Source organism: Zootoca vivipara, chromosome 1, assembly GCF_965207765.1.
Source record: "Zootoca vivipara chromosome 1, rZooViv2.hap1.1, whole genome shotgun sequence".
Lineage (NCBI taxonomy): Eukaryota > Metazoa > Chordata > Lepidosauria > Squamata > Lacertidae > Zootoca > Zootoca vivipara.
The window spans coordinates 121,665,065-121,688,064 of NC_142582.1; the positions used below are offsets into that span (position 1 = coordinate 121,665,065).

General features: G+C 41.5%; 1 protein-coding gene across 16 annotated transcripts in view; it reads right to left on the minus strand.

Annotated features, from left to right (window-relative positions):
* Window positions 1-23,000, minus strand: part of PPP1R13B (protein phosphatase 1 regulatory subunit 13B) — a 66,405-nt gene that overhangs the window by 36,584 nt on the left and 6,821 nt on the right. For 10 of the 16 annotated variants that reach the window (XM_088655778.1, XM_035105126.3, XM_088655737.1 and 7 more), the window contains exons 1-4: window positions 9,687-9,777; window positions 7,814-7,961; window positions 6,757-6,876; window positions 3,911-3,975 (exon numbers count right to left, since the gene is read on the minus strand). In XM_088655778.1, coding sequence (XP_088511904.1) covers window positions 3,911-3,975; window positions 6,757-6,876; window positions 7,814-7,961 — 333 coding nt within the window. In that variant the 5' untranslated portion in view covers window positions 9,687-9,777. Of the gene's footprint in view, window positions 1-3,910; window positions 3,976-6,756; window positions 6,877-7,813; window positions 7,962-9,686; window positions 9,778-16,847; window positions 16,997-23,000 lie in introns of those variants that run through there. The other 6 variants (XM_088655788.1, XM_088655753.1, XM_088655783.1 and 3 more) reach the window with 2 other exon arrangements.

Sequence of the window (23,000 nt, forward strand, 5' to 3'; positions counted from 1 at the left end):
AGAGGGCCCTTCTTAGAATGCTTTACATTTAATGAATCAGTCTTTCAATCACCACCCACCACTCCAATCTCATCCTTCACTTCCTCTGTTCACAACTATACTTCCCAATTCACCTTATTGTCTACTGTTGTCTACGCCACTTTGGAATTTATTTTTAAATAAACAGTGGTGTTGAAATTAATAAATAGGCTGCCTTTCTAAAGTGCTGAAAGCAGTTTAGTTAAAATAAGACAGTAAAGCAAAACCATGATAAAAACTACCAAAAATGTATACCGTGTTTCCCCTTTTTTAAGACGTAGTCAGAAAGTAAGCCATGGCAGCATTTTTTATCATTAGTGAAATCTAAGACACCCCCCGAAAATAAGACATACCTCCATGCGAGACCGCCAAGCGCCCCAGCCAGCCAGAGGGGCCTGGAACCGGCTGCTGTTGCTGCAGTGAACGCATGGAGCGCCCTGCAGCACCTGGCCTCTTTTTTTCTTTTCTTTTTTTTGGGCTGCCCGAGGCCTGCCGCCCCGCCACCGGAACCGGCGGCTGCAGAGCGGAGCGCTCCGAAACAGCGAGCGCTCGGAGCGCCCTGCAGCACCTGGCTTCTTCTTTTGCGGGGGGGGGGGAGCTGCCCGAGGCCTGCCGCCCCGCCGCCGGAACCGGCGGCTGCAGAGCAGAGCGCTCCGAAGCGCCGAGCGCTCGGAGCGCCCTGCAGCGCCTGGCCTCTTCTTTTTTTGGGGGGGAGGAGCTGCCCGAGGCCTGCCGCCCCGCCGCCGAAACCGGCGGCTGCAGAGCAGAGCGCTCCGAAGCGCCGAGCGCTCGGAGCGCCCTGCAGCGCCTGGCCTCTTCTTTTTTTGGGGGGGAGGAGCTGCCCGAGGCCTGCCGCCCCGCCGCCGAAACCGGCGGCTGCAGAGCGGAGCACTCCGAAGCGCCGAGCGCTCGGAGCGCCCTGCAGCGCCTGGCCTCTTCTTTTTTTGGGGGGGGGGAGGAGCTGCCCAAGGCCTGCCGCCCCGCCGCCGGAACCGGCGGCTGCAGAGCGGAGCACTCCGAAGCGCCGAGCGCTCGGAGCGCCCTGCAGCGCCTGGCCTCTTCTCTTTTTGTTTGGCTGCCCGAGGCCGGCGGCTGCAGAGCGGAGCGCTCCGAAGCGCCGAGCGCTCGGAGCCCCCTGCAGCGCCTGGCCTCTTCTTTTGGGGGGAGAGCTGCCCGAGGCCTGCCCCCCGCCGCCGGAACCAGCGGTCTGCAGCGCCGAGCGCCCGGAGCGCCCAGCAGCGCTGGGCGGAGCGCCGAGCCAGCAGCCTGCCGCCTCGGTGCCGCGCAGAGCGCCCAGCAGCACCCCGAGCCAGTGGCCTGGCCCTTCCGAGGAGGCCTTAAGGTACAAGGCATCCCCTGAAAATAAGACACCGTCTGTTTTTTTGAGTAAAAAAAGTTATAAGACGGTGTCTTAAAAAGGGGGAAACACGGTACAAAGCCACTTACAAACCTGGCATATAAATATTGAAAATATTCCTTGTTATATCATTGAGCCTTGACCTTCTGACACTTTAGGATACGATGGCCTCAATCATTCTTGCCATAGTAATATAGCAGATACCCTGTTTCTCATATTGTAAGACATACCCATAAAATAAGCCATAGCAGGATTTTTAAGCATTCAAGGAATATAAGCCATACCCCGAAAATAAGACATAGTGATAGGCGCAGCAGCAATGCCGGCCGTGGCAGGAGGAGGAGGGAAAAAATAAGACATACCTTGAAAATAAGCCATAGTGTGTTTTTTTGAGGAAAAAATAAATATAAGACGTGTCTTATAATATGAGAAACACGGTAACTATAATGCATACTATCTGAGCTTGCCTTTGAAAATGGTCCAGAAACTTCAGCTGTTCAAAACGTGGTCACCAGAATGCTATCTCAGGCTAGCAATTCAAATAACTACAATAACTACAATCAAGCTGTTTGGTATATAACTCAAATTATGAGGTTTTTTAATTTTTTGTTTTAACATTTTAAAACCCTCTGTGGTCTAGGATTAGGCTAAATGAAGAATCATATTCTGCCTGACCCCTGAGATCCTTATCTAAGGCCGTGTTCAGCTTTCTTCCAACATCAGCAGTGCTGTGGGTAGACATAAAAAGTAGGGCTCTCTAAGTCGATGCACTGACTATTTGGAACACCCTTCAAAGGCAAGCCTCCATCTTTACCGGCCTTCAGGCTGGGAAGACAATTCTATTACACTGTGCTGCCCATGGGCACAATGGTAATCTTCTTCTCCTGCTACCCATGAAGTCCCTGAATTTCCCTGCCCACCCCTTCACTTGCCCAAAGTCAGGCATGTCCACAGTCTGTTTCGGGGGCCTAATCTGGCCCGCTGGTTGATTTAATCTGGCCACTATGGCAGTATATGTTGTCCTGGGGTAAAATCCTAAAAAAGCTCAACAACTTTGAGGTAAAACTGTAAAAATAAAAATAAAAAACTTTGGTTGGCCCTCTGCAGGTTCATCAAATCTGGCCCTCTTTGAAAAATGTTTGGGCACCCCTGCCCTAAGTCATGAGGTAGTGAGGGTGGCTACCTTCTTCTTCCTTGAAATATGCATACAGCTGAAGGAGAAAGTTGGAAGAATGACATTTTTCCACTTTCTATTTCAGCTTGATGTGCTTTTAAAAGCTCAGATTATTTCCTCTGGATCTGGCTTCTACCTAGATCCATTAGAAAAGAGAAATTGCGTGCATACACTTTCTTTCTTTTGCTCCAGGGTGTGTGTGATCTAGGAGCGGGGGTGGCCACAGAACTCACTCAACTATGCAAATGTGCCTACAGGCCTAAAAAGGTTGGAAACCCAGACTGAGCCAATCTTTAAGAACTTTGGAATGGAGAGGCTTCATAATCTAGTCTTAAATCCATGTTGAATAAAAGCAGGTATGTATATACTAACACATTATTATATGGATCAGTAAAATATTTTATAGATCGATTATATGCATGAATAGGTTTTACGGGGGGGGAATATTTACACAGGCTGGCTTTTTTATATTTATTCTTGTGCTAGCAAAATATTCAGCATTCCAAAAACAATAAATAATCCTAATGAATTACAAAATGGTAAGCTGGTTAATTACTTAAGCCTATAAATCCACTTTTGCCCTGCTGCCAGAAACTGAGCACAGACATATTAGACTGGCATTGTTCAAATAATTAAATGTTACTCTGCCTATTTTAGCCCAACCATACAAATGGGCTGCTTTCCATATTGCGCTAGAATCCACTAAAGATTAATAACCCAACTCTTACCACTTTGTTCAGTGGTACGTACTTCCAAGCACGTGTGCCTTGAATGTGATGGAGCAGACAAGTCTTGGGGGGAGGGGACACAAGAAAAGGGAGGGGGAAACTGCCCACATTTTAAAGTAAGACCACAACCTCTAATATTCTTAAATTTCACATGTCTCACAAAGATTAAAAGAATCTCTGGAGGAGTGAGTGAAAGACCTTTTCTCTCTCTCTCTCTCTCGCTCTCTCTCTCTCTCTCTCACACACACACACCACCACCACCACCAAAACTACTTAAACTAGAATAGACTGGCTTTTGGTCTGATCCAGCAGGCCTTCCTGAGTAAATGTGTGAGACAGCTACATGTCTTTTCATTCTGGGTATACAGTAGAAACATGTAGTATTTCCAAGGTATTATAAACTGAAGGCTACAGGAAATTCAATATAAGCAAGGTGCCAAACAGTTCTGATAAAACTTCTTTGTACAATTTCCTAATATAAAGTTCTCCCGCTTAGCATTAAGTGTTATAAAAGATATACGGCCAGAATTACATAGCAGTAGTTGAAAATGTATAAATTAATATTTTGAAGATGCAAATAAAATGAAAAAAACCCACACATAAAATATCTTGCTTTTGCAATTGGCCACATACCCCATTTTCAGAACGCTTCTCCACAGGTATACTGATTCCATTCCTTTGGTTCTGAGTCTGCCGTCCTGGGAAGAATACAGTTAGAACATTGAAATGCATTGCTTCTACTGAAACAGCTTAGTCAACTTTTCTAAATAACATTATCTCAAAACAAGAACTCATATTTTGATTTGATGAAAACAATTTATGAGTAAATGTTTTCCAACTTTCTGGTGGTACAGGTATTTGTTTTTCTAGTCCTTTTTGAAGCTCAGTTAAGAGCTACACAATGACCACTGAAACCAATGTAATCAGAGTAGTTTTTCTGTGGTGTAACCATCAAGTAATTATCTTTGTGGAGAAATATAGAAGGGATAGACAGGATTGGGAAACTTCAAACACTGTTCCTACCCCTTGAAAATTCACCATCACTTTTGCTGGATGAAACAACATCCCATTTTGTGTAAAGAGCACTCGCCACTATCACTGCTACTGTTCCAGGGAGGGTAAAGTCATTCCTCTCTTTTAACTAGTTCCCACCAATAATTGTCTGCCCATCCCTTCACTTGTAAGAACTCAGCCAACCACTCTTGGTATTGCTCCATGAAGGAAGAAAGCAAAACTGGGGTATCTGATGTGAGGTTTGACAATTTTACCAATGTTTTCCTGGGAAATTAGTGTAGCAGTGGCGAACCTCAGGCCCAATGCAGCCCATTTGGCACTCTGAACTTTCCTGCACCCCACCCACTCTCCCTGGGTTATACTTCTCACAGTCCTTGCTTTTATTAGGGGTGTTTTTTCCTGGTTGGAATGTGTCAATGAACTCTGAAAATGTCCCTTGCCTGTTCGGATGGAGGACAGAGGGGTGTATAAGTGTGTGTAGAAACTAGCCTTCTGTACAAAGGTAAGATTTACACCCACTGCTCCATCTGCTTTTGCCTCTGGCCTTGCCCACCAATTAATCCAAGTCAAGATTCACAAGCCAAATCGTAGTCCCTTCCACCCAATAAAATGTTGGGGGGCAGCCCCCCCCATTGATGGGCATTGCCATTCAAGTGGTGTGCATGCACCACATCTTGTGCTCGATTATGCAGGGTGGGACTTACCTGCCCTCCCCCCATGTTTTATTCAAGTTGGCTTCAATCCATAGTTTGTTGGTTTGGGGAGATGTACAAACATACCATAGTCGAGTGAAACAAACCTGAGTTTAGGACTGCATCCGAACACAGTCATTATCACAAACTCATTATCTGAAATGAATTTCTAAAGGAATCCTCTTCCAGATTAGAATGTTTGGATTGTCTCTTTTAGTAGATATTATGCACTTAGGAACATAGTTGCTTTGTTTTATATAAGCTCAGGAGGCAGGCTGCTTAGACATTTGAGCAAATGTACACTAAGCATTAGGCTCAGTGGTAACTTTATATATTTGATATATTTTCTACTAACCTTAGCTTGTGTAACCTGTTTATAGTGAAGCTTGGCAGAACATAATTTTATCACCACTATGAATGTGAATGAAGACTGGCATGATTGGCTGCTGCTGCTACATACTGGCAGCTAAGCTGCTTGGGGATGCAGCTACAGACTCTCACTCTATAATAATACTGGGAGTGACTGACCTAGTAATGACTTTGGAAGAAGAGGTGGGGTGGGTGGAAGGAATGTGGAATTTAGAGAAGAGCAAGTAGCAAAAGAACATAGGGATTAAAAGCTCAACTGCAGAAAAGTCCAAGTACAACATGCTTGTAAAGGCAAAAATACATACATGTAGAAGTTGGAAGAAGCGGGTATTAGCCTTAGGAAGGAGCCCAAAGGTGGCTCTGAATGTTAGAAGTGCTGGCAAGCATGTACGTATGAGTGATAGTTTTTTTCACTGGATGTAATGCCCAAAGGGAGAATGTTTGCATCTTCTCTGGAGGGTCAGAAATGGCTAACACATTGCCTGTATCCTGTATGCAGCATCCAGCCCCCAGCCCCTGAGGATTTTGTGCCTTCCCCAAATAGCCCATTAAAAATGTTGTTGTTGTTATTGTTGTTGTTGTTGTTGTTAACCATTCCTGATGTGTCCCTTAAAAGCCTTTTTCTGAGCCCAAACCCTATTTTTTTGCTGAATTTTTAAATGTATGTTTTTTGAAAATGTGCAAGGAAACATACTCAGCTAGCAAAAGAAAGACATTGGTTTTGGGTGTGTGCAAATCCATATACTTTACACATCCTTGTCAGGCCCAACAAAATCCTGCCATTATTTTTGAAGTCATTCATGTAGGTTGGGTTTTTAAATTTTAGTCTTCCAAATATCTGCTCCAGCAGTTTCTGAAATGTTCTCTGTAACCATGATAACTAGCAGCTTACTTGTAAGAAATAAAGCTGAGATAATTATTGGGGGCAGATCTTGGGAACAGAAAGGGGAGAAGGAAGAAAGGCTGTGGTGTCCAGAGGCAAAAGGTTCTTACAATTCATGAGCTTAATGGGTGCATAGATGGAAGAAAGAGAAAGCAAAACAGAAATGTCTAAGGACTTGAGCGGTAATGAAGAGGAAAAAGAAGAAACAAGGGGAGAGTAGGGGCTGGCATAACGATCAAACAAAACCAGCACCAGTAAGAATGAGCAAAATAATGCTGGATAGAGTTGGGGAGGCAACGGAGAGGAAGAAGCAGCTGTGGTAAAGGCCTATGGGTGGGGAGCAGGGGAAGCTTTGCCCTATAGAAATTCTTTTATTTAGTTTCAACCCTCTGTACTATAGAGTCAAAAGTACAGCACAAGTATTTTGTCATCGTATTGGCAAGTTTTACTTGTCTTTACAAACCTGAGTCACATAAAGATGAGGTGTTGGGGCACCAATGAACAATTTAAAATATACACACCTTGTTCACTACTTTCTGTTGGGGACTCTTCATGTCGGAGAAAAAACTTGACCTCCTCCCTACGTGGTCCCCACTTCTGTAGATGGTCATACATCATGTGATCAAAGGGGATGTGCCGTTCTAAATATAGAAAAATATAGAATGTTTTCTAAATATTAGAAAAATTCTAAATATAGAAAAAAGTGTCTGCTCTAATCTCTCTCCAGGTATACTGATTTTTAATTTGCTCTTTACCCATTTTCTGGGATTATGCCATACAGAGCTAATTTATAGTAATTAAAGCAATTATATGAGACTTTCATCTTCTGCCAGAATTAGCTGGGTGGGCAACTTCTCCCATTCCAATGAATTCATCACATCTATTTTGTTAGCCATAGGTTTAAGGCTAAATACACATATTTAGTTACAGTGGTACCTCGGGTTACAAACGCTTCGGGTTACAAACTCCACTAATCCGGAAGTAGCTGCTCCTGGTTGCGAACTTTGCCTCAGGATGCAAACGGAAGCGGGAGGCCCCATTAGCAAAAGTGCGCCTCAGGATAAGAACGGTTTCAGCTTAAGAACGGACCTCCAGAATGAATTAAGTTCGTAACCAGAGGTACTACTATACATGCAAGTCCATGCTATATACAAACCATCTTCACAAACAGGTGCTACTAAATTAGTTTTGAATACCATGCCTCTTCTAATGATAATTTAGAGGGCAAGTGATAATGTAATAGCTAGGCAGAGTGGGGTGAAGCACAGCATTATAACACAGCATTGACATGTCTGACAATCCTACTTTTATTAATTTACCCATTATCATATTATCAGCCATCTCTGTGCATTCTGAATATATCTTCTCATTTTGAGCCTAAGGGGGAACTGTGTGTGAAAGTATATGGGTATGTTTCCCTAAGGTTCATAGTGCTAGAGCTGGTGAAAATTAGAAAGACAGCAATTGTCTCAAACAAGAATGAAATTATTAAGCCTGGCATAATATTGAGCTACTGCTCTCTCAAAAGTAAAAATTCAGCATAAAATCACTAGTTCAGGATACCAAATGATTGCTTACCATTCCCGCGCCAGACTTCAGAAAGATGGCAACTACCTTCCCCAGGTTCTTTGCAAAATTCCACCACATCTCGGCAGGTTGTTTCAGGTGTAATTGGCACTTCAGTCAGAATCTGTTCATTGTTACTCAGGAACACAGTTAATATCATCTGAAAAAAGGGGGAGAAGGCACCATGTAGAGCCAATCTTTCAAAGTGGCACAGATTTTGATTTGCATAAAATCTCATAAACACACCAGGGATAGGCAGATGGGTTGAACTACTTGATAAATCTCCAAGTGATTTGCCATAGATCTGGAAGGATTTCCAGCTCCCAATAGCTGAACATGCTAAACTTTAAACTTAGATAAAACATTGCCTCCTCACTTGCAAAAGTGTGGACATAAAAACATTGTCGTTGTGGAAGTACTAAGTGCCTAAATAAACTAAAAAGTACCTAACCTTGGTTTAGGAGAGGTTAATGTCATAATAACAATATATTACTCAGAACTAACCCTCACTAAAGTCCATGGGGATGGCTCCCAAATAGGATTAGAGGCTAAATTAATTAGTCTTAAAGGTGCAACGTTTTCACCAATGGCATAACATGATCAATCAATAAATGCTGAATTCTGAGCAACCTCAGGGGCAGTCCCACCAAAGTGCACAGCAGCAATCCAGTTTGGAGGTTACCAGCATGTGGCTAACAGTGGTTAGTCTATCCCAGGGGTCCCCAGACTATGGCCCCCGGGCCGGATGCGGCCCAATTAGCCTCCCAATCCGGCCCGCGACGACCCCCGCCACCCGCCGCTGCCCGCTCTTACAGCGCGCGGCGCGGCGGCGATCTTCAAAGTCGGGGAAAATCGCCGAAAATCCTTTGTGCGCATGCGTATGGGCCTCTCCCGACCCAGAAGAGGTCATTTCCGGTGCACTTCCGGGGCGGGGGAGGCCCATACGCATGCGCACAAGCGATTTTCGGCGATTTTTTTTCGACCGTGTGCGTGTGCGCATGCGCACGGGCGCGCACTCCCCCGCCCTCCGGCCCGCTGCGCGCGCACTCCCCTGTCCTCTGGCCCGCCGCGCGGGCACCGTCCCGAAGCCCGGTAAGTCTGGGGACCCCTGGTCTATCCTGATTTAGAAACAGCTGGAGTTGATAAAAGGTACCGGTACCTTTAGCCACTGAGATTACTTGGGCATCTAGACCTAGAGATGGACCCAGGAGTAGCCCCAGACTATAAACCCTGCTCTTGAATCTTGCCAGGATTCAGACTTCATTTGTGGGCCCTCATTCAGCCCACCACCAAGTCCAGGTACTGGTTTAGGACTTGCGTGGCACTTCCTGATACAGCATACTGGTGACATCTCACCCCAAATCTCCTAAAGATTGCTCCCAATGGTTCCCAACAGCTTCATGTAGATGTTAAATAGCACTGGAGACAAGATAGTAGTACCCTGCAGCACCCCACAGCACAACTGCCAAAGGAGCAAAAGATAATCACCCAATGTCATACTCTGAAATAGATCCTGGAAATAAGATCGGAACCAGTGTAAAACAGTCCCACCTCTTGGGACCCACCATGCCAAGTGCTCCCATCACCTGCCTGCCAAGTGATTGATAACTCCCATTTTTGTAGTGTCTGGCAGTGAGCAAAAACAGACATTTATGAATCCCTTGGTGGGTTGCACTAGATTATAAAGTTAACAAGTTGTACCACTTGGGCCAAACAGCCGTCTGGAACTCTGTGCCCTCCAGGTGTTTTGAAACTCTAATGACCCCTGAACACAGATCATGCTAATGAGGGGCGCCACCTGAATCACTGTGCTTCACAAATTTATGTGGGCAAGCATCAGCAGACACTTTGTTAGTTTCAATGGGGCTCTTGGGGACATACTTACTTTGTGGAAGAGATGTGCATTCTCTTCCCCACAATTATCAGAGCTGTGTTGGCATGGTCTACACCAGTCTTCCCCAACCTGGTAGCCCCAGATGCTCTGGAATAAAACATCCATGATAGCTCACCATTGTACATACTGGCTGGGACCAAAGAGAGTTCGGAGTCCAACAACAAATGAAGAACACCAGGCTGGGCAAGTCTAAAGTAAACCAATATCTAAGAGCTACTTTTATCAGGTAATTCCGGCAGCAGAATTCTTGTTTTAACATATTGATAAAAATACTACTAAGGCTACTGCAGCATTAAAATGTTAGGCAAACATGTTTTTATGCAGATGACTCACTAGGAAGAAAACCTGTGCCTTGTCAAAACTACTGCTTTCAAAGTGAATAATTAAATTTTTGTTGTTAGAATAGCAGAGCTAAGGCCCACAGCTAATTTTAGATCTTAATGAAAAATCTACTTAGCAGCAAAGTCGGACATTGAGAAGCTATTAATTCCAGTACATATTCTCACAGTGGCAAATTTATTTGTATGCATAAATAAGGCTATGTCTCCATTAGTGGTTTAAAACACAGTAAGGTCATTTTCCCCTGCTGTGCTTCAAGATGCATTTGAACATTGCTGTACACACCAGATAAGCAATTGCAATGTCTTCACCCAATGTGCATTCTCTGCTTGGTTTCCCAATGTCTGCAAGCCCCCCACCCCAAACTCGCATTCACAAAGCTGCCATCTGCACATGCATAATGCCCTCCCACCAGAGGTCAAAGAGAATAACAATTACCAGACCTTTAGAAGGCATCTCAAGGCAGCCCTGTTTAGGAAAGCTTTTAATGTTTGATGGATTTCTGTACAGTCGTACCTTGGTTTACGAACCGCTCGGGTTGCGAACAGTTCGGGTTACGAACTCTGCAAACCCGGAAGTGTTTTTGGCGCAAAAATCGCGCTTTGCGCATGCGCAGAAATGGCGCTCGGTTTGCGACCTTTTCGGGTTACGAACTGCGACCCGGAACGGATCGTGTTCGTAACCCGAGGTACTACTGTATTTTAATATTTTGTTGGAAGCCGCCCAGAGTGGCTCAAGAAACTACAGCATAGATATGGATTGTGGCTCACATCATGTGCACATGGCTTCAAACAACAGCAGTGAGAGCACACAGGAGCCAGAATAAACAGTAATGTGTGCACAGCCTAAGATACTTTCTTTTTCTGAGCACGAGAAGCCTACAGTTGTACCATGCTAGAATGTTAAACAAGACTTTGGTGCAGCAGTTCCCATGGCACATGGAGTAGGATCACAGGACAACTGGAGAAATTGACTGTGTTATCCTGTGCCTGGATTCTTCAGAATTGTCCATTGTTTTATTTTCTTGAGTAAAATTATGCAATCATGAATAGTATACAATACCTACAAAAATGTTTTTGGAAGACATGCTTATAGAACAATAACAAAAAGTATGTTAAAGGTGTTGCAAATATATATTCATTGCAGTATATTAGACTGGGATCCATACAGTCTTATGTTTATTTAAGTTTATTTCTCCCCAAGCAAACAGGGAGTTGTCTGTAATGCATGTACATCACACCTTTTCTCTATTAAGCTCAAAGTGGCATACACACTTCTATCGCTCTCTATTTTATCCTCACAACAACTCTTTGAGATAGGTTAGGCTGAGAGATAGTGACTTGGCCCAAGGATGAGTGGGATTTGAATTCTGGTTTCCCAGGTCTTCGCCCAGTACTCTAACTACTACACTATGCTGGCCTTTTCCTTTTCACTGTATCAGATCACTCCGTATCAAATAATGCTTCAAGAGCAGATTTTGATGGAGTACAAAGAACTGGCAGAAGAGCCCTGATGCACACATGAACACCACACATGACCCTTTTGATTCTGGGCATCACATAGTTATGTAACACTTTTTTAAAGTAAAACTGTTTCACATTCACCATCTCAGGGTCAACTGGAAGGCAAAAGCCAACATTCAGCCTTACCATCTCTTTGACATGATGGCTTACCATATAAATACAATACTACAAAGGGGAGCATTCAAACATGATCCCCCCATCCTCCACACACACACCTGCAATGTGAAGCTGTACAGTTCTAGAAAGGTAGCATTATGCAGAGACTAATGTCTGTGCATTTGACTCAGTCACCAATAATATTTAGAACAGCCTATAAGGTAAGACAACTTTATCCCCTTATTACAGATGGAGTTCTGAGACTGTGGGGCAGCAAACTTGCCTTAGGCTACCAAGCCACCTCATGCCTGAACTTGAACTTCCAGTTCATATATGCAACACTATACTGGGCCTCGGCTAATTAACACAGTAAAACATGTCTTACCTACACAAGGTGTAATCAAGCACAAGTTAAAGTTACATCTTTTAATGTGTGCCACATAAGACAATCCAGTAGAACTTTGCCTAATGGAAATGTAGAAGCAGCAGGAAGGAAAGTGCTGTTGAGGGATGATATGCTTTCCTCAAATAATAAAGAGTGAATACAAACCTTAGTTTCAGAGGGAAATCCTTCTCTCTTGCAACTCTCCCAGTAGCAATAAAATGATAATTAACTGCTTTATTGCCAAGAAGAAAAAAGGAAACAGTGACCAAAATCCAGAGAGTCATAAAACTACGTCTGCATGTCCAAGGCAGCTTTGGGATGATGTTTATTGAATAGCAGCCTCCTTGTGTCACATAACAAGCCTCTTTCAAACATTGAGACTTTCAAAAGCAGTCTGATCTAGCAAGGGGGGGGGGTCTTGCTGTTCTGGGGGTGGAGGGAGTAAAAAATACCCCTGGGTGTGTCTACTTCCTCAGGCATACTAACTTCTTTGGATCAGAGACAAGTTCCCAAGCAATACTTCAGACATTTTGGTGGGACTGCCATTTTCATTAAGATTTTCAAAGAATAACACATCTTTATCTAAAAAGGAAAAAAAAGTCAAATCCACAGCACTGCATTCCTCTAGAACGTAAGGAAAGAAAAACTTTGTTTTATCTTCAACTTTAGTACATGATTTCCCTCCCTATTTCCTATCTGACTTCACATAGGAAAGAATTGGGTTTTCATGTTTTAATGCATTTCAATCCAAATAGCATCTTGATAATATCCTGTTAACAGAAAAAGGAATTCCCTATGAACAAGCTATCAAAATGCAACCTGCATATTCTGAAAGAACTTTTTAAAAATCAATGCTTAATCAACTCGACAGTTAACTTTTATTATTATTAAAGGTTTTCTTGATTTACAGAAATATATGCAATGCCTCTCGGTTTCATTTGTTGAGACATTGGGAAGAAAGAGGGTGATAGAAGTAGATGGGGGGAATGGGGGGGTCAGGTGACGATGTTTCTATTTTACTTAATATATGTGGGACGGGTTTTTTTGTCAGCGTCGCTTGTGCAGGGTATGGTTGTTCATTTGTGGTTGGCTGTAGTGGTCTTTGTTTCAACAGTTACAGTACCTTTTAAGAGATTTCCTGGTTATCGAGATTGCTTGCAAATGAGACATTGTGTATGGGCTTCATGTTTCCAGAAAAAAAACATGAAAACCAGGCTTCCTTTTATAGAATAAAGCTACTGTAACTTTATATATTTCTGATCACAGAAACCATCTCTGATTATTTAAGCTAACTGCATTCTAAATAAAATGATTTTCTGATGTTGCCTACAAAATCACTTGCTTCAATTTCTGAGGTAAATTCTTGCTAGCTGAGAGTCTAGGACAAGAGAGAGAGCTTGGGCTCTCCTGTGCCAGCTCTCATTGCCATGGTGAATTTTTCTAATTTAGATTGCAAAAAAAAGTAATTGTTGCATTTTGTCCACAAAATGAAGAATAGAAGGAGTGTGTGGATTTTACTGTTTGAGGCACTGGATACAGCATCCATTAGCCTACTTGTGCTAAGCTGGGATATGTGTGTGGTGTATTTTTTTAACAGGCTCCTCCCCACTAGCCTTGCTCCTCACTATGAAACTGAACCATATTCAAGGTGCTTCTTCCCACTCTGTGACTTCTGCAGTCTATAAGGCTGCTGCTAACAGTGCAGGTTTGCTGGTGGGGAGCCCCTGACTGTAGGGAGATTCCCACCGCTCAACATCAAATGTAAGAATCCAGAGTTTGACCCCATGTTCTAGTGGCATGGATACATTCCAAAACAAATCCAATTTGGTGGGCATTTTCCTAGTTGGAATATAAAGGATTTATTTTATTTTTCTCCTCCATTTTAGAATATTATGTAATAAATTTTATTGACTTTTTCAATAAAATAAAATAAAGGTTCATGGTTAAAGTTTTCACCTGTGCAAAAAGATGGCAAAGATTCCAAGAAACAAATTAGTAACAACACCACTCCACTATAGAGAAAGACCATGCCAGGGTGAGGTGTGTGATGGAGGTAGGAACATTCAGCTATCTAACAACCTCTGCTCATAACAGCAATAAGTTGCTTTGCAGAATAGGGACTATGAAGCCCATCTCTACCTCCACTCTGCTACACTTATTCTACAACAGGCATCCCCAAACTGTGGCCCTCCAGGCTTAGGCAGTATGTGGACCGAGAACTCCCAGAAGTGCAAGCTGGATTTCGAAAGGGCAGAGGAACCAGAGACCAAATAGCAAACATGCGCTGGATTATGGAGAAAACTAGAGAGTTCCAGAAAAACGTCTACTTCTGCTTCATTGACTATGCAAAAGCCTTTGACTGTGTCGACCACAGCAAACTATGGCAAGTTCTTAAAGAAATGGGAGTGCCTGATCACCTCATCTGTCTCCTGAGAAATCTCTATGTGGGACAAGAAGCTACAGTTAGAACTGGATATGGAACAACTGAGTGGTTCAAAATTGGGAAAGGAGTACGACAAGGTTGTATATTGTCTCCCTGCTTATTTAACTTATATGCAGAATTCATCATGCGAAAGGCTGGACTAGATGAATCCCAAGCCGGAATTAAGATTGCCGGAAGAAATATCAACAACCTCAGATATGCAGATGACACAACCTTGATGGCAGAAAGCGAGGAGGAATTAAAGAACCTTTTAATGAGGGTGAAAGAGGAGAGCGCAAAATATGGTCTGAAGCTCAACATCAAAAAAACCAAGATCATGGCCACTGGTCCCATCACCTCCTGGCAAATAGAAGGGGAAGAAATGGAGGCAGTGAGAGATTTTACCTTCTTGGGCTCCTTGATCACTGCAGATGGTGACAGCAGTCACGAAATTAAAAGACGCCTGCTTCTTGGGAGAAAAGCAATGACAAACCTAGACAGCAAAAATATATAACATAGTAACAAACAAAAGCAGTACCCCCCAACCCTAGCCCATCAGTACTGCCACATTAGTTTCCAAGCCACACAAGATCTATGCAACATGTGATCCTGCTGACGCTAAGATCCTTGCAAAATTGCCAGGTGTCTCTGCAGCATCTTAGACAAAAGATGTACCGGTAGTTATCATAGATCCTAGGATATCATGATCCATGAGAACTGTATCTTTTGCAGTACTTGCACCCAGTATGCTGCCATAAGCGATGAAGGACCCATCCTAAACACAACGGGTCCTTAGTTTGGAATGGGGCTAAGTTTAAAATCTTATTTGAGACCCAAGGCAAATGGAGCCCTAATCAACTAATCTAAGGATAACGTATTTCCAGTTAAACCCAAGCAAGTCTCCCCACACAATTTGGGGGCACATTTCTCTACTTGGAATATAAAGATTCAGTTATAAAAATCTATGAAAAGAGTAAAATGAATCACACACAGCAAATGAGTAACAACTACACAAAACAATGAAAGACCTTAAGGGTCTTTTCACAAGTGATGTAAAGAGCGTATTTCCCCTTGAAATGTAACACTTGTGACTGTTTATAAAGCAGAAAAATGAAGGCAGCCATTTTAACATTGAAAGAGTATTCTAGGCAACGTAGGTTTTTTTATTCCATTTATAGACACAGGAAATACAAAAACTGTTTTAACTGTCACTTATGAAAACAGCCTAAGGCATGACCTTCCAAATCAGTGCTACAAGGTTAAACTACGCAAACAAACCTTTCCAATCTCACAACTATGCAATCTCTTGTTCATTGCAACATGGTGCACTGCTTTTCCAACTTACAAATACCCCCAAAAGCCAAGCTAATAGGTATCTCTTGAGTCTTTTCTGTCATTCGTACAGCAGCATGAAGCAAATCAGAAGATTGGGAGACAGCTGCCAGGGTCACTTATGAATTCTCCAGATAAGCACCAATTTCAGTACAACAAACAAAGATCCCCTGCACCAGGAAATTGCATCCCCCCCAAAAAAAATATTCACAGATATTAATAATGTGACTAATGGCAGCAGTATCTTTTTATCAACAGTAACAAAAGGCTGAACTGCCTCTACCATTTATACACCACTTACTTATTAAAAAAAATCTCAAAGTGGTTTACAAAAAGATAAAACAATAAAATTGAGAAAAATTCATAACCTTTCTTTAAAATATACCGTACACAAATTAAAATACTAAAACAGATTAAAATTACCTCAGCTTTCTAAGCATCTTGGTAGGCTTGCTGTCTATACAAGAATGTTTTTAGCAGGTGTCAAAAAGAGTACAGTGAAGGTGCCTGCTTGATCTCAATAGACAGGGAGTTCCAAAGTGCAGGTGCTGCCACACTCAACAACTGAGTTCTTAAAAAAGCAGAACAGGTATTATGTGGCACCTATAGTAGGACTAATTCTGCTGACTGAAGCGGTTGATCATTAGCAGAATGCTTTTGTTTACAGGGTACTATAAATAGGAAAAAGAAACATATACAGATATGTGCTCAGGACAGCTATTTCTCACAAACTTCTGGTTTTTGTTGTTGCTGTTATTATTATTAGGAATATAACACAAGCTAGGAGAACAAGAAAGTAGGGTTGAAAGCATATTCTAAAATTTGCTTTTGTTTAAAAGAATTCAAACACAAATAATGTAAACATGCAAGGAAAACAACTTTCCAAATAAGTGCATGTAAAGACAGCATCATTGGATGGATGCAAACCTCTACAGATGAAAGCACTGTTTTTCACTTAAAAGCTCAGAATCACAAGATAATGTTCACTCCTATAAAAGAATGCTACAAAAAAGAACACAATAATAAAGCTATAAGTCATGTTAACTAGCTCTCACCTTTTTTTTCATTATTTTGCCTATTTTCCCATTTCTCTGCTTCAGGCCGCTCCTCCCCAGTTGCCAAATGTTCTCTTTTGATGTGTTTGAGACACTTTGAAGAATCATGCTTAGAATGTTTCTCATGTGTAAAGCCACACACAGAGATTTTAAAATGAACTTAAAAAGTGAAAGCTGGAATCTAAAACAGTTTCTGTGCAAAGGCTACAGTGCTACAATCTACTTAAATGGATATTCTGGTCTGGTCTGCAGCTATATGAATACAAGAGGTAGTGAAATGCCTAGATAAGGCAGCCTAATGAAACAAGGCAGAGCACAGTTGTGACAGCAAGTAGATATGGTGGGGATTGAGTTTCACCTAATTAGGTAACCTTACATGAGGAGCTCTCTTCATCAAGTGTGTACTTGTACTAGCTGCTGCCTCTGTTTAAGTAGTGTCACATTTTAAAAGATGGGCTAACTTTGAAGTAGGGAAACTTAAATTTCCCCTCTTTAGAAATGTAGCATTTAGTCTGTTTACTACCTGCGATACAGAAGACAGCTCTTGCTACCAATTATATACAGTATACATATATTAAAATCAATAGATATCAACAGGAGTAATTATTTTCAGCAGCAATCATTACTGTGCATTATGTGCAAATGTATCTCCGTGATCAAACATGCTAGCATTTTGCAGTGACCAAGGAATAGTAACAGTGGTAAGCATTTATATAAGGGTCAGGAAATCTCTGCCTTGGTGCACAAATTAGCTCTCTTTCTTACTTCCGATTTCAAACAATCCCTCCTCTCCATCATCTGCACCCATTAAATGGTATCAGCTTGCTTTTAGCATGACATCAACCTCATATAAATGACCTGCATTGAACTTTTTATGGAACATGGACAGAAGCTCCTAAAATAAGATCCAGCACTACAGGATTGAAGAAAAAGCACCTCAGATTGCAAAATTCATGTCAGCAACTTGTAATCTTCTTGAGCTCATCACTCAGAAGAGGAAGCTGCCACATCAAGTTAAATAGTATTTAGACAATCCAGCTTGACCATAGAAAGCTGCCTAAAGAGCACAATAAGTATACTTCCTTATCTATTCATATCCATAATCTGTAGAATCTTAAAACTTGCTGACACAGGTTGTCAACCCTCTTCTTTGTTGATTCTAAAAGTACATTCCAAGCACTTTATACTACCCAACAAGCAGTTACAGGTATCATTATAAAGAACAGAGGACGATAGAACTGGGAAACCTAGATTTAAATGTAGCTTAACCAAAGACTCATTTGGCAAAGACAATCTAATAATAATATCTTGCCCCAAGAGGTCTATTTGCAAAGCCTGTTAAAAATCTACTTCATAGGATTAGGATGAATGGGAAATTAGTCTAATAATAATAATAATAATAATAATAATAATAATAATAATAATCTATATATATATATATAAATGTAAAAACGGCATGTGGGTGTGTTCCACTTTTCACTGAAACCGCTTGACCGATAGCATTCTAATTTGCACACAATGTCCCATGCTACCGTGAGATTAATCTTATAGTTTGCTAAAACAGATGTCACACCTACGCCATGTAAAACCCCCAAAACCCCGTGTTGGAGAACACACAACTCACCCAAAAGTAAATCCTGGGAAAAGAACCTTCCCTCTCAACAGCACCTCAGCTGCTGTTTACATACTAGCCTTTACAGACTAGGCCGAATGGAGGTACTGACTTGCCTGTGTGGGGGTTGGGGAGGAGGGGACGGGATAGGTCAGGACACGGTGGGGCCAGTCACAGGGATGACCCGGGGGTGGGGGGAAGAGAGGGCGTGATACGTCATGGATCGACACAGGGTGGTGGCAGTCACAGGGATTAGCCACGGCAATGCATGGCAGGGCCAGCTACCGTAGTAATAATAATAGTAATATGTAATGGTCCTTTTGACCAATGTAACTTAGGAACAATTTGTTTTACAGCTGCAATCTTCATGTATACTGTGTATATAGTCAAAGTCAAAGTAATTACTTTCAGGATAGTCAGCAGTTTACTTCAGCACATATGCCAAAAACCCACAAAATTATTAAACTATTAAGAAACTGGAATTCTTGAAAGTGATCACTTGAAAGAGAAAATTGTTGCTTATTTAATTGACTAGATTTTCAAGATGTTAGGGGTTTTTTTAACACAAAATATAAATGTAATTACAGTGGTACCTCGACTTACGAACAACTCGACAACCGAATTTTTCGACTTATGAATGGGGGTAATGGCTGCGCACTTACGAATGTCTTGACATCCGGGGGGGGGGGGGAGCGGCGGTTTTAGATAGGGATTTTTCGACTTACGAATTTTTAGATAGGGTTGCTTCGACTTATGAATTTTTCCATTTTCAATGCATTCCAATGGGAAATCGCGTTTCCAATGGCGTTTTTCGACTTACGAATTTTTCGACTTAAGAAGATGCCTTCGGAACGGATTAAATTAGTAAGTCGAGGCACCACTGTACAGTTACTTTTTTATTACTTTTTATCAAGAGATTTAGACTGTGTCCATATTTCACATTAAACTATACATCTTTAACTCTGGTTTACCATGAATAAGCAACACACTGGTGCATGCTGCCCCCAAGTCCTCACTTTGCAACAAACCACAAGCCCTGCCTTGTTGTATTGTGCACTCATAGTTTGTTTTTCCCTAAACAAACCACAACCAGGGAGGAGAAGAAAACATATTGACTACCATTTGTGGTTAGGAGAGAAACAACCCACAAGTCCAGGTTCAGACAACACAACAAACTAAGGCTTATAGTTTGTTTCTCTTGGTGTAGCACGGTCAGGAACATGGGTAGGAGCAAAGCGGAGGAGACTCTTGAGCATGCTGTGTGTTCATGTTAAGCCAAAGTTAGATATTAGTTTAGAAAAATGTGGACCAAGTAAAATCAAGTTCATTCCTTGATGCAAACATTAGTTAAGAAGCCTGATAGCCACATTTGCCCAACCTAGTATACTATTATTCATTTCATACCATAAATGAAATAGGTTTAAACATCTCACCCCAAGGGCTAATTAGGGGGGGAAATCCATTTCTCCTTCTTAAGCAGCTTCAAGCAGGCTTTGAAAAATGTAACGTGTTAGAAGCACTTTAATGTAGGGTGTTTTTTTTGGGGGGGGTAGGCTTGCAATGTCTATAGATCTCACTCAAAAACCAGATATACACTGAGGGTGGTGCTATAAAAACAGTACAAGACTGAAAATAATTAGTACAGTATATCCTTTCATTTTACTTCATGTCAAGTTCTACTTATTTTATGCAAGCACTAAAGTTTCTAGAAAAACATGTATAGGACTGATCTGTTAATGTACAGCTAAGATTAAGTTTTGGAAATAAGAACATTTTCATATAAAATTTAGAAAGCAGTTCTAGAAAGATACACTAATTGATCTGTTGATGGCTGAAAGATACAAAACCACAAAATGCTTCCTCTCACTTCCGAAAGTAGAATCACATGATACATACCAAAGGTAGCTGGCTTTATGCTAGCCCAAACATATCCCCAAACATAGTCAAGACAACGGCTTTCTGCTCAAAATGATAGCAAACAAGATGTGGTTCAAAACTTCAAATACCCAAGTCAGCCACCAATAATTTTTATTTTATTTTATTTGCCTAGAGCATACTGGCCCTAATCCAACTCTGGTCATACACAATGCAGCAAAACAAAAAACAAAAACAAAACAAGATCAGCACAAGGATGCAATTTTAATTTAAATGCACATCAGACTATGCACTTGAATCAAACCAAAGAAGTACTGGTATGGATAGACTGCATATCCTCACTTGAATGTGTGTCTAAGACTACAGCTATACTTACCTAAAAGTAAGTTGCACTGAAATCAATGGTGCTTACTTCAGACTAGATAGAAAAGATTACACAGTTAATAAGTGCAGGATTTGCACCTATGGTTTCCAATCCAGTAAATTATACATGCTCAAATACTTTGTATGCACACAGTTCTCTTTAACAAAGATGTACATGCACTCACAACAGAGATTTCATCCCCTTCTATAGTCTTTTTCTGCATCAAGGAATCTAAAACTGCACCTACAAAATAGCTATAAAATAAAAAGGCAAAGCAGATATATAAAGGAGCAAATGAAGCTGCAAATCTTCCAAGTCATTCAGAGAAACATGTTGAGATGGATTTCATGGTTTATTTAAGCAATGGCTCAAGACACTTACACTAGTGCCTTCAACACAGCATGGCAGCAAATCATACTAAATGAAAAATGTTATTGGGTTTGAGTCCAAGCACTAGTTATCACACTCATGGTTGAAACAATCTATGGAATTAGAACTGAGGTCTGGTAACCATGGAGAAGGATATTTTAAACCTAATACAGTACTTTCATATATTGGTGCTACACTTCAAACTACGTTTAAGTAATTCACATAAATCTGCAGTATATAAATTCTGAATCTCCTTTTATTATTCTTAGATAATTAACCATATGACACAATCACTAAAGGCTTATTTACACAAACAGGAAGACTTCGACTCAAACCAACACAGCTGCGTACCTGTAACAAGGAAGACTTGAAGTTATTTCAGTGATTGTTAACTCAAGGTTGTTACTGTGAATCAGCAATTGTTGCATACCAGAATAGGAGATTTTAAACTATATATGCTTCCTGAATTTCATCCACCTTTATATACCTGAGGTAATGTTGCATACCTCGTCAGTTATGCAAACTAAGACAAAAACTTCTATATATCACTACTCCAATGTCAACTCACTTAAGTCCTTGTGTAATCCCTTGATACTATAAGCAAATTATAGAGTGAAGCAAGATAAGGGTTTGCTATCTCAGGATAAATACATGTGAATGAGTCTCAAGTGCTCTGCTCAAGTAAAAGGGGAATTATGGTCAAAAAGGGGTCATGGGATCAAACAGGAGCTTGTGATTTTGCATGCTGTTATCCATTATTATTGGCCACTGAAGCCTGCACAGTGAAAGCTATGGGGCAGTACAGTACTACAGTGGTACCTCTGGTTAAGAACTTAATTCGTTCCAGAGGTCCGTTCTTAACCTGAAACTGTTATTAACCTGAGACACCACTTTAGCTAATGGGGGCTCTTGCTGCCGCCACGCCGCTGCAACACGATTTCTGTTCTCATCCTGAAGCAAAGTTCTTAACCCGATGTACTATTTCTGGGTTAGCGGGGTCTGTAACCTGAAGCGTTTGTAACCTGAAGCATTTGTAACCTGAAGTACCACTGTATTCCCTTCAGGCTCCAGTATCACTCCACCACTTAGATAGTCCATTGATTTGACTTGTGATCACCTAGCTATAAACGCTTCCAGATTATGATAGGGCTTTATCTGGACAACAGGCTTTCTTATCTGGCTTGTTACTCTTTCTTGCACTTGGCTCCAGCCTGCTTGCATCATGCTTCCTTTCCAACTGATATCTTGTCTAACTACCTAGTTTGGACAACCCCTTTTTGTGCAATGCCCTGAAGCTCAGATCAAAGGCTCTTTGCCTAACAATGCCAACTCCAGAGCCTGGACATACAGTAATCAAGTTTAGTTCTATCTTGGCTCTCTATACCAGGCTTCCTCAAACTCGGCCCTTCAGATGTTTTTGGCCTACAACTCCCCTGATCCCTAGTTAGCAGACCAGTGGTCAGGGATGATGGGAACTGTAGTCTCAAAACATCTGGAGGGCCGAGGTTGAGGAAGCCTGCTCTACACCCATGATAGAAGGGATCCCTAATTAATGTTACGAACAGGTGCCTTAATTAAGCCAAAGATGTAATTACACCCATCATTAGCCATTTCCAGTTTGTGCACCTACTTTTGCCTTCTGACAGCTAATTAGTCACTTCCACTCTTACTCCAAAAATACATTACTGTATATAATTTTATTGTTTAAGTTTCTTTTTGACCCATATGTGGTGAAAAGCAGGGTATAATTTTTAATAAATAATCTAGCTCCCCTTATGCTCTTATGAGATGGGGACACAATGGAGCTGCATCTTATTTTATTGGTGCATTCATGTTTATTTCAGAACCTTGAAGTAAATTGTAGAACTGAATAGGTAACTCCCATTATTTTATTCTGAAGTGCCTAACTAACTGGACAGCTACAGGTAGTCTT